The sequence below is a fragment of the Pangasianodon hypophthalmus genome, chromosome 25 (genome assembly GCF_027358585.1).
Source record: "Pangasianodon hypophthalmus isolate fPanHyp1 chromosome 25, fPanHyp1.pri, whole genome shotgun sequence".
In the NCBI taxonomy this organism is placed as follows: Eukaryota; Metazoa; Chordata; class Actinopteri; order Siluriformes; family Pangasiidae; genus Pangasianodon; species Pangasianodon hypophthalmus.
In genome coordinates this window covers 7,596,957-7,609,614 of record NC_069734.1, presented here as the reverse complement: position 1 = coordinate 7,609,614, position 12,658 = coordinate 7,596,957, and the positions used below count along the sequence as shown (strand labels likewise).

The 12,658-nt window shown below is 38.6% G+C and overlaps 1 protein-coding gene across 1 annotated transcript in view; it reads left to right on the top strand.

Annotated features, from left to right (window-relative positions):
- Window positions 1–8,198, top strand: part of map2k5 (mitogen-activated protein kinase kinase 5) — a 58,443-nt gene extending 50,245 nt beyond the window's left edge. Inside the window, exon 22 of the mRNA XM_026937557.3 lies at window positions 6,298–8,198. Coding sequence (XP_026793358.1) covers window positions 6,298–6,408 — 111 coding nt within the window. The 3' untranslated portion in view covers window positions 6,409–8,198. The remainder of the gene's footprint in view (window positions 1–6,297) is intronic.
- The last annotated feature ends 4,460 nt before the right edge of the window (window positions 8,199–12,658 follow it).

Here is a 12,658-nt window from a genome sequence, read left to right as displayed (position 1 = left end):
TTGCAGCCATTGGCACTTGTATTGTATTGAAAGACTGTGAGCGTTGTTGTTTCAGCACCATGGACAGCAGCCTCGTCCTCTGAGAACCGGGTGCAAATGCAGCGTATGTACACGAGTGCAAGTGGTAGTGTGTGTCAATGTGGTTATAAGGCTGATGTCTGAAGGTACACAAGTCTCCACTCATGGCAGTGAACATCAAACATCAAACCGTAACTGAGATTATTGAATGATTTCTCAGTGAAACCAGCAGTAATCCCGTTTCTTCCTGTATCTGTTTACTGTCTGTGCTGGGTTCTTGGGTTTCCTCCTGCTAAAATGCTGGTAATGGCATAATATTCACCCTCTTCACGTTAACAGCATGTTAACCAAAAACGAACCTCAACAGGTCACGTCAGTTCTAGTTACGTGCTTTGCACGTGACTCAGTGTTAACAATTTTAAAAAGGGTTAGCTCTTATATCAAAGAAGATCAGCTATATTAGATAGATAGATAGATAGATAGATAGATAGATAGATAGATAGATAATGATAGCTAACATGTTATAGCTCACGTTACAAGTCTGGAGAAGGACTTTGGCAAGAGGTGGAACCTTTCTTTCTGGCGTAAGAAAGAAAAGCTCCTAAATTTCCCATTAGGTTTCAGTAAAGTACATCTATCTATATGTATGCAAGCTAGTATAGTCTTGGTGAAATTCTAAACTGAACAACTGAAGATTAGAAAAAGACCTAGCAATGTTTTTCCAGTCTTCAGCTGTTCAGTTTTGGTGAGTCTATGCCCACTGCAGACTCACATTCCTGTTCTTGGCTGGCAGGATTGGAACTTGATGTGGGCTTCTGCTGTTGTAGCCCATCTGCCTCCAGGTTTGGTGTGTTGTACATTCTGAGATGCTTTTCTGGTCACCACTTCTGTAAAGAGTGGCTGTCCCATCAGTTCGCACCAGTCTGAGCATTCTCCTCTGCTCTCTTTCATCGACAAGACATTTCTCAATGAGGAGCCGTCTGCTAGCTTCAGTACAGTGCTCATTCTAGATTGATATTGTCTTCCTTTCAGGAAAGACTAGAGTGAGAGATTTTTCCTGTTTTGCTGATACTTTGCATATCATTGACAGCAAGAAATTAAAATCAGTTTTAATTAGGCTTATGTGTGGATCACATTCTGGCTCTTAGAAAAGCATTGCTTGACTCCATGAATCATTTCATTGAGTGCTTGAATGGAGAGCAGTCACTAACAGCAAGGCCAGGCAACTACTTTGTTTAACATGTATCAGTTCAGGCTATTTAACTCAGTTTCACGTTTCATTATAGCTTCTGCGAACACAAATACACGGGTAGTGATGACATTTCAAAATGTTAGCACAATTATCAGCACATGCCTAGTGAATTTTTTTTTTTTAAGCTTCTGTTTATGAATTTCAGCCTGATCAGCTTGTGTACCACATTTCCACCATGTGAGACTCCAGCAGTGATTGTGCAGTGATTGACATGTCCCCCCTCCCTATGGACTTCTCTCATTGTCACCCAGTTGTCATTGTCCTTTTAGCACTTTTTGTCCCAGAGGAGCGTGCAGCACCGCAGGCCCCAGCTGCAGCACTTGATGCTGCTGAGGACAAAAGAGCGAGTGCTGTAGCCTGCACCCCAAATCTGTTAGAGACCTATAGAGACCTATAGGCTTCCTCCCCTCCCTTAGGCAGCCTGCTTATGGACAGGGTGTGCGTGCTCTCACGGAGGAGTATGTCTATGTTTTTTTGTGTGCGCTTCTGTTTTCATAAATGCGTATGTGGCTAAGAGCTTGGGCTCGGGGGAGAAGCCCTTTAAAGAGAGACGCATCGTCTTGCTGAATGCCTGTGGCCCGTACTGTAGGGAACAGGATGAGAGTGGGCTTTGAAAGCCCTTTGACATCACTGTGATGACTTGTTTACACATTATCATGCTGAGGAGTCCCACGAGAGTGATCCTAGCTTTTAGCTTGATAACACTGTGGCTTTGGGGGCGAAGCCCAACCCTTCTCTCTCTCTCTTTCTCAAACACACATACGCAGCCAAGGAACCTGATTCTGCTCATCCTCACAAAACAATATCCTCAAGACTTCAGTGAACATCAAAATATGCACTTCATATTTATTTTAGTCTCCTGAAGCACTTTTGGGAAATGATGGACTCCTTTAGGTTTCTAATTATAAATATTTCCTTCACGATATTTTCAAATATTTGTTGAAAAGGTTTGTGTAAAGAATTTTCCACTTACTCCAAACACAATCACTCAGCCAAGACATGGTTTTGTTTTGCAAGTTTTGGGCTGGAGCTTTGCGTCTAATGTAGCTTACAATTAATAGAAGTTGATTTCATCCAAAATCTGTCTAAATATATGCCTTCACACAATATAAAATCCAGTCCTTCTTTATATTTCACTTTCAGGGTAATTACATGCAACCTAGAACTAATACTTTATTATTATTTAATATTCCATACTAATATTTTGCTAAATATTAACAGTAATCTTTGCTCAGGATATATTTCCGTAAGAATAATAAGTAATTAAATATGAAAATTATGCATTAGATCAACATCACTCTCCTTCTTATCAGACCAATTTAGCATCATAATAATGCTGTAATTGGCATCTTGAATAATTAATTTAAGCATCATTCATGAATGTACACCAGGTAAATGTAGCTAGTGTGCACCAGGACTAAAAGATGTGATAGAAACTGTAGTTACCTATGAATTTAAATACACTTATATACACGAAATATGGTTTTCAAGAAATACATTTTAGCTCAGTTTAACAATGAAAAACACAAACGTACGCCTATGAAATTCATGCTGACCAAACTGCCTCTGCTCTCTGTTTCACACAATCACCTGTTTAAAATGAGATTATGTAGCTAAACGATGTGTGAGGTACAAATATGATGATTTGGCCATTTTGGGTGAGATAGACTTACGTTACTTTTTAGTTAGTTACATTATTCTTTTGCTCCAGTGCAAAAACCAAAATAGCATACGTCACCAAACATGTCTATGACTGTTTACTAAAGTACACTAAATTTACGGCAGAAATTTTTAGTTAATTTCTTTTTTCCAATTCATTTAGGCATATTTTTGTGTTTCGTATAAAAAAAAAATCCGTTGTAAAATTTTGAGTGTTTTGATTAACTGCTGGTGTGTGAACATTCTGAAGAGGAGCAACAAAATGACTATTAAAAAGTGCCAGTAACACATATGATAATGGAGCCACACACTCACTGTGTCATAGTTTAATCAAAAGTCTTGTTTTTTATTCATTGTATATCTTACATATCTATATCAAAACTTTGCAGTTCATATGAAAACAGGTTGATGGAATCCCCGCTGTGTTAGTAGGTCTACAGATTGTCCAGTAAGTAGTCCTATGGCAGAGTGAATCTGGCGAGTGTGTATGGATTTATTTGTGTGTGTGTGTGTGTGTGTGTGTGTGTGTGTGTGTGTGTGTCTCACCTGAGAGTCAGGTGGCAGTCATGATGCTCGGCTGGCTGCAGCTCTCAGTACACCTGCCCTGCTCTTTTGTAATCTAGACGAATAGTCTTTCCCTTGGTGAGAGCTGAATTAAGAGATCATGAAGCTTTAGCCTAGTCTGAAAACACACACACACACACACACACACATACACACACACACACCTCTCTTTTTCCAGTGGGAGCATGTCATTAGTATGCAAATCTGCCAAGACCTAGTTATAACAATGACCTCTTCACCTTTCTCACTCTGTCTGTCTGTCTTGTGCTATTTTACCTGGACCAATATCAGCCACACACACACACACACACACACACACACACACACACACACTGGCATACACTCCACTCCACCATTGCTGCTCTTTAACACATTCTAATGAGGTGATGACCAACCACTTGTTATAATTGCTTTAGACTCCTTTTAATTTTCAAGCTTATTAATCATATGTAGAGTTATTTAAAAAAGCATAAATTAATCTTAGATTAAAAGGCCTATCACAGACTCGAAACAATTAAAGAGTAGGGTGAGATTTCCCCTGGGTTTGGCAGTTTTATTTTAACGGAGAATTCAGGTGATTATCACACTTTGATATGGGGCTGTGATTAATGTAGCCACACTTTTAAATGAGTTTTTTCCGCCTGACGGTAGAGAGGTAAGCAGAAGCTGATAATGACCTAACTAAAGCAGTATTTATTCTGCCTTTCCTCTCTTAATAACTTCCTCTGCATGGGTGCAATGTTAGCAGCAGGTGGGTTAATTAATGGAGGTGCACTTCCCGGCATGTTCTGAGAGAGAGACACACACACACACACACACACACTTATTTTCTCTTCTAAGTCAGGGAGAACAGAGGGACACACAGGTGGCGAGTGGCGCGTTTGTGTGTGTGAATGTGGCCTGTGTCAGTCCAGCCAAACAAGCTGACCGCCTGAGATCTGATTTATTGCAGCTTGTCATTGTCCAAATGTGTGTAAGAGCATGCGACTGATCATTGACCATGTGTGTGTGTGTGTGTGTGTGCGTATGTGTGTGTGTGTTATTTATATATTTCTTTCTCCTCAAATGTCCCTTCCCCTGTCCTTGACTGCATCTCCTCCCAAACGTCCTGTAAGTGCTCTTATTCTCCATGTCGGGTCAAAAACAGGCCGCCCTACGTGGTCGGACCCTCATCCGGGCTGGCAGGGTCACGGCGGAGTGCCGGGTTCAGCTGCATATTACTGCTCTATATCTGAGCCCGGAGCTGGTGTAGGCTGGAGAGGCTGTGCCCAGGCCGGGTGATTGATGAGAAGGGTGCTTGCTACGGCTCGCCCTCAGGACGGGCCTCAACACAACCCAAAGCTGAGAGTGATTAACCTCACTGTGGCACACACAGAGCTCACCATTAGCAGGACAGCACGATTGATGGTCCCGCTCTGTCCTCACAGAAACCAAGAGTGCATGTCTGTGAGAAAAGGAGAAACGGAGTGTATGAAAATGACTGGCGTGGTGTAGATGAATCTGTTGGGTTATTTTTATAACAAGAACTTGGAGAATACAAAAATATTGGTGTTAATCTTTATTGGATTGGGCAATATGATAAAAACAGTATATCATGATACTTGAAGACATTTCAATGATACACAATGCATTACAATATATACAGGTTTGCTGGCAAGCTTCTCGCAAAATGGATGCATTCTGTAATCATTAAAAACTGAATTTATTAATAATTTTATGTTTATAAAAAAATTAACACTGGAAAGTGGGACAAATTAAAACATTTCTGTAAAAATTTACAATTTACAAATTTAAAAAAACTTTAACATCAAATCATCTGCTTTCAATCTTTTTTTTTATTTGCATTTGGTTGGGTTATTTTGTTTCTTTCTTTTGTTTTTTATTTGTTTAACTTAAGTGTTGATATTACAATTATTTAGTTTAGGTACTTTTTTTAATTACTTTTTTTTATTTTAAATCAACAGAAAACAGGCTTTTCTTTTACTTTTGTATAACGTAAGCTTATATTCTTTGAAATGTATAAGTTTTTAAAATAGAAATCCACCCCTTCTTAGTTACATAAGACAATTAATCTCAATATATCACTACAAAGTACCCAGTCAAACCATATAAACAGCCCATCTCATGTATTTAATTTTATATTGCATACCATGTTATATTGCATATAATGTTATTGTATATCCAGTTAGGATGCCAATATCTCTGTTGATTATGTGGGAAAAAATGTGATCTTGGTTAAAATATGATTCATTTAATAATGCCCTTTAAAAATGTCCTTTGACACTTCTTTCATTTTATATTCCTCCTTAATCCTGTCTCTTATTTAATTAGGATTTGCCTGTGCAGTTTAAGCGGTGCACAAGTGCCTCTGCCAGAATCACTGCATCAGAGTAATAAGGAAAGACACATTCATTTAAACTGCGCAGAGTGTCACTGCTAATTTATCTCCAAAGCCTAAAGCTCCAATCAGGAATCACAGTAACTGGGCAGCCAGTGGCAGGGTCACAGCGGAGACAGAAGCCTTTAAGTAACAGCAGCACAGCCACTAAATCATACACGATGCTTTTTTAGCATATGCTCTGTTAATAAGATTAGTTCAAGCAACGAGTTCGCTGTCATGGTGTTTTATAATTTTCCTGTTTGGGGGTAGAATGGAGGAAAAGCATTCCTGCCAGTCACCTTGTCACAGTATTACTATCAGGGTCAAACTCGGCTCTTGCGTCTCATAATTGCTGCTCTACACCAGTAAGATTTTTTAAAAAAGAGGTCTAACTGATTGCTCCTTCTCTTTCTGTCTTTTTCAGGACCATCCATTTATCACGCAGTATGATGACGGGAATACAGAGGTAGTATCCATGTGGGTGTGTCGGTGCTTGGAGGACCGCAAATTCCAGCAAGCACAGGGGCTAATGTAAAGAGCCGTGACACAACAAGGAGCCGTTTTTTCCCTCTTTCTATAACGTGCCACTGAGAGTACAGAGGTTTAATGGCTGGACTTACTTGAAGGAGACCACCCATAAACACACTCCACAGTACTTATGGACCTTGTATTTTCTGATGGATTCAATAACTCCAGATCTGTATTTTTGTTTTGTTTTGTTTTGTTTTATATATTTGTTTTTGAATGCTTGTGCAAACTGCAGTATAAATGTTTCAGGCTTATGACTCTTATCACTTCCGTAGCAGATGGACCATGAAGCAAAAGCTTTTTAATAGGGTTGTTCCAGGATAAACTAGGACACCTCGTAATGCAGAGTAAACATTTTGTATTTTGATCCCTTGTGGGAAAGGCTTTGGGCTACTGATCAAAAGGTTGTGAGGTAAAATCCCAGCACCACCACGATGCCACTGATTGGGTCCTTGAACAAGACCTTAACCATTATCTTCTCAGTCCTATCCTGTTTCAGTTGTACATTGCTTTGGATAAAGGCAGCAGCCAGATGAGCAAGAGAGGGTGTTTTTTACTGAACAGGTGATCAGATATGATTCCCACAAGAAAAAAGAAAGGCCACGCATTAATATTGCAGTGTATTGCATGCGGCACATTGCTCTCAAATTGCTGTGTGACACATTTACTGTGCTCGTCTTCAGTAAATGTTTTATTCTGGTCAGAGTCATGTTGGTTTAAATGACTCCTTTGTTTATATTTTGGGAAATCAATTCAACTAAATTTATTCGAAAATGTCAACCGGCACCAACGTAAGTAACTGCGGGAATGGTCCTGATTTGTCAGAATCTCTCTAAGATTGTGCAGAAGTGAAGCCATTTTAACCCTGAGCTCTTTAATGAGCACTAACCTGACCATTCGCGGCACTGCTGTGTTTTTCGATGATAACCCATGCTGCACATTATTTAACGTACTGCTCTTTGTTTCCCTTAGAGTCTCACTGGAAGGCTCATGCAATGCATAAACCACAAAATAGACCACTCAAGTCTTCTGTGCATTCAGTCACACTCAGACCAGTTTGTGTAGTGAAGATACAGTTATTACCGCCACTTGTTTAACCTCCTGTGCACATAAATATGGGTCTTAAATCTAATCTTTTAACTCAAATGACCCCACTTATCTATTAGATATATTTAATTCAAATCAGCATCATCCTCCCTCTCTACTACAGCATGTAATCATTCCACAGCAGGGAGCAAATAATTTTTGCTCACTATTCTATTAACCACTGACAGCTGCAGACTAACATGCCTCATATGTTACAGCTGCATCAACCCACCACATCTGCCTGCTACTACAATACTCCGTGGGCCACTTAAGGACGGTTTATGCCATGATGCACTTATTGTACTGCTGTGTTTTTTATACAGTGTTACTTTATAAATGAAGCAGTGCTGTAGGCACATATTTTCCATCCTGTACCACTTGGACATGAAAGGAGTTGCGACAGTTAATACCTGATGAGATTCCAGTGAAAAAAAGTGAGATGTAGAACATTATATCCAAAGTAAATATAATACTTGAAGGTTGAAGGTTTTCTTGGTATGTTACCCAACTGTCATCCAGTCATCTTCATTTGTTGATGATGTTTTTGTTTCGGTTTAGATTTTTAATCCGGTTCAAATGCACTGTTACGTTATTTCTGTCTCTTTGTTTTTAAGAAATGTGTGGTTCACTGGTGGCACATGAGACTCATCTCACATTGCTGTGGAAGTTTGCAAACCTTCGACATTTCCTAAGTAAATGAAACATTCTGAATGTTGTCTCTCTCTTGATGCTCTCCTATAAACACCTCACCTCATTCTCTTAATATAAAGAACTGTCTTCACGCCATTAAAGGACCATTTTAATGTGTGTAGCAGAAAATGCTTTCTGTGAAGAAATCTAAAAGTGTCCCTTATGCTTTTTTAACTGCGTATTTATTTGTCTAAATCCATTTGTAGGTGCACAAACAACACAGGCCTGGTCATTATTGTGAAAAATAATGTGACATTTCCTTTTCTCTATTACCTGAAATGTGTTGGTATTACTTTATTCTGGGAATATAATATCACTACCAATACTTTAGGCTTAATATAAAGCACAGCTAAGTTTAAATTGGACTTTGGATATTGTTTAGAACATCATTTTTTTTTAGCTTGGTAGAAATTAATTCTTTTAGTATGTTGAATATCTATACTCAAAAGTTTAGCTGTTTATGAAAGTGAAAAATATTTTAGGCCACATGCCATTTTGAAGTGAGTTTGTCAGGACTGTCACTCAGTCTAATGACCTGCAACATGAATATTGAATGACTTAATGAATATCTTGATTGGAATATATTCCCATAATTGAATGGTTTCTTCTTTTCATGCTTACCAAATTTGTCACAGAATGTGTATTGTTCAGGAGTTTGCCACATCTAGCCTAATTTTTGCTGATGCCCTTTGATATTTCTTATAATGATTAATTATCAATTTTACACATAATGTTACATAGATTTCTTAAAGTTATACAACAAAATGATTTATTCATCTTCAGTCAGCATGTTATCTTGGTCAGGGTCACAGTGGATCCAGAGATAATCCAACGCAGGAATACACCCTGGATGGGATGCCAGTTCCTCTCCAGGCTCCATGCCCTCACATTCACACCTTAGAGCAATTTAACAGACAATCCACATAGCGGCATGTTTCTGTGTAGAAACCAGAGAACCTGAAGGAAACCCACGATGGCACAGGGAGAACATGCACAAGAACGCCATACAGACTGTAACCCAAGCTCAGGATTGAGCTGGGATCACTGAATCTGTAATCCTGGCAGCAGTCATCCCTGCTTCACCACAGAGCTGCCCTTACAGTATCTTGCCACCTCAAACACCTGTGAAAATATATGTGATTGCCATTGATTCTTATTCAATAATTGAAGACATATTACTGTATGGCACGCCTACACATAGCTGCTGTCATTTCTATATACTGACTCAATGACTCGCCCCTTTTCATGTATGCACTCAAAGACACGCCTCCTGTAGTGTGCAGTTTATGAAGGCTGCAGTACTGTTGCCTTGATTGACGGGTGGCCACACCCTAACCTTGATACCGTCTGTCAGTCTTTGTCAGACATTTACACAACTTTCAGGGGCTGCCAAAAATCCAATTAAAACGTCGCTGTAGATTTTACAGTAATGTACTGACAGGAGGGTTACCAGTAATAAACTAAAATTTATGGTAAACCACTGTACAACACACTTACCATAAAGTACTGTAATATCTAACACCTAATCTAGTACGTTTGCTTGTTTGGCTGATGCAGGATACTTCCAAGCTGGAGGTGAAGGGTCTGGCTCAACCATGGCACTGTGGCAGTGTTGGGATCTGAACACAACACCTTGTGATCTGTAACCACTGAGCCACCAAACTAGCTCAACCAACTCACACTCATTTACACTGAACAGCCATAGCTGGGTCCTTGAGCAAGACCCTTAACCTTCAGCTCAGTTGCATCGACTGTAAGTCACTTTTTTAACACATCAGTCAAATGAGCGACTGTACTGGACTGTGTGTTATTTTAGTTGTACAGTTGTTTAATGTAAATTTTACAGTACTTTACTAGTAACCCTGGTGCCACTAAATTGCTATAAAATTTACAGCCATAATTTACAGTTTAATTTGGAGTTTTAGGAGCCATTGATAGTTGTGTAAATGTCCGAGAGGATTTACATTCGGGGTGGGGAGGGGGGAGGTATCAAGCTCAGGGCGTGGTCACCTGTCAATCAAGGCAACAGTATGGCAGCCTACATGCAGTTGTTTAGTGTAAAGTGCGACCCTGCTGCCAGGAGCTTTCTGTAAAGATGTTTACACTCTACCATTAAAGTGGTGAAGAAAAGGGTTTTTTTTTAATGACGCCTCCTAGCGGTAAGAAAGCGGCTGCCTTAGCAGGCCAAAATTTAATAATATTTCTAAAATGTGAGCATAAATCGTGTGTACTTCCGGCGGGCAGCGGTTTGAGCTCCCTCAGGCCTCGAGCTTTCCCACAGCGGTCCGGTTCGATTAGCGCGCGCGGGCCGGAAGAGCAGAGCCGCTGCTATTCACTGCTATTACCGAGATCCTTTTATCAATGTCCAGTAATTAAAATGTCACCACTTAATTTTCGGGCCACAGAGAACCTCTTGTAGCAATCTTTTTCCTAATAAAAAAAAAAAACAGTAATCGAAACGCTATTTTCATTCGAAACAAAAAAAGGTTGCGGCCAGGCGACTTAAGGAGTGTCAGGCTGAGAGATCAATATGAACGGAGCTGATTGATCTGGTGCTAAAGTGGAATTTATTTGGGGTCATGTGGCTTTTAGACGCTGCTGATAGAGCTGGTTACTGTACTACACTGGCTTTCATCTGGTCCGGTTATTAAACGTCTCCCTCTGAATGACTCTGGCACTGATTTATGTGCCAATCTCTCCTGTGACCTCCAGAAACTAGACCTTGTGCTTTTTATATAACCTGCTTGTTTTCCCTTTAGTTCTCCTCAAGTGCAGATCATATAGCTATTCTCTGGATTAAACCTTTTCCACATATCTTTAGATTTCAGAAGTGGTTAATTACCCGACACAACATATAAATCCTCCATGTTCTTGCCTGTAATATGGTATGCAGAAGATCTGAAGTCTGAGTCTTGTGCAGCAATGCACTGAAACTGTAAGTGGACATGAAGCCTCCTGAGTGGCTGATATGAGAAGGAAGGATTGGGTTTCTCCTGAGCCCTAAGAAGGGTGCCTACTCCACTAGTCAAAACACTCAGAGCAGAATGCTCTCCAAACCGAGCAGATGTTTCTCTTCCAATAAATCATTTTCAATTTTGCTAAAAACCTGCATCTTGAAATGAATTCTGCTAGTTATTGTGCTATTTAGGGCGTAGTATGTGAGCTGGACTAGAGACCCTATAGGGTCTCTGAACATCTTTAAAAATACACATATACACTCATATTTGCAGAACCATATCAGCATCCCTGTACATGATGCATTAATGTAGACTAAATCAAGTACAAATTAAATAATGTCCTTAATCACAGTATTTTAATGTGTCAAATAGTTTCTCTATTTGTCTACCACAATAAAATGTGTAACAACTAAAAACAGACATATTTAGAGTATAATCTATAATCTCCTTATCTAATACGCCTAATCAACCCAATAACCCCATACATTAAATCTTAATTATATATTATAGTAATTATGTTCTACAAACAGCCCAGTGTACTGATTTTTCCTTGACCTTTGTCCAACCATATTATATCACTAATTCATTTATTCGTGTAGGTAATATAATATCTAGTATTAATGAACTAATAATGCCAGATGTTTCTGAAATACAATATTTATCCTATTGATTAAAACGTGCCCTAAACAACCATTGATTACTTAAAAGCATGTCACAACCATGTCGTGTTGCAAACAAAAGGACTGCACGTTAAACTAATCTTAACCTCTTTGTTGCTAATTATTCATAAGGAAAAGAGGAGCAGAACAAAAATAGCCAACGACATATGAGCCACTGGAAGACTTACACTTCAGAAGGGTTCAGACTTCAGAATATTGTGTATCATTTGTATAACATGGGTTGTGTTGCATGTGAAAGCCATACAGCATACAGCCATATAACACCATTTCTTCATAGAAACAGGAAAAAGAAATATATCATATATATATATTTATACACACACACACACACACACACACACACACACACACACACACATATATAAATATATATATATATATTCTTTTTCCTGTTTCTGTGAAGAAATGGTGTTATATGGCTGTATGCTGTATGGCTTTCACATGCAACACAACCCATGTATGTATATATATATATATATATATATATATATATATATATATATATATATATATATATATATATATGATAAATGTGAACTTCATATACACTATTTGGACTGTGTATATGAAGTTCACATTTATTTAACAGTTTTTGTTTATATATTGTTTATATGTATATATAAACACACACACATCTATATATGTGTGTGTATGTGTATGTATGTATGTATGTATGTATGTGTGTGTGTGTGTGTGTGTGTGTATATATATATATATATATATATATATATATATATATATATATAGATAGATAGATAGATAGATAAAACACACACACATACATATACACACATGTGTAGCTATATTTTTGTACATATATTTTTCCCTCACACCACTTAGTCTC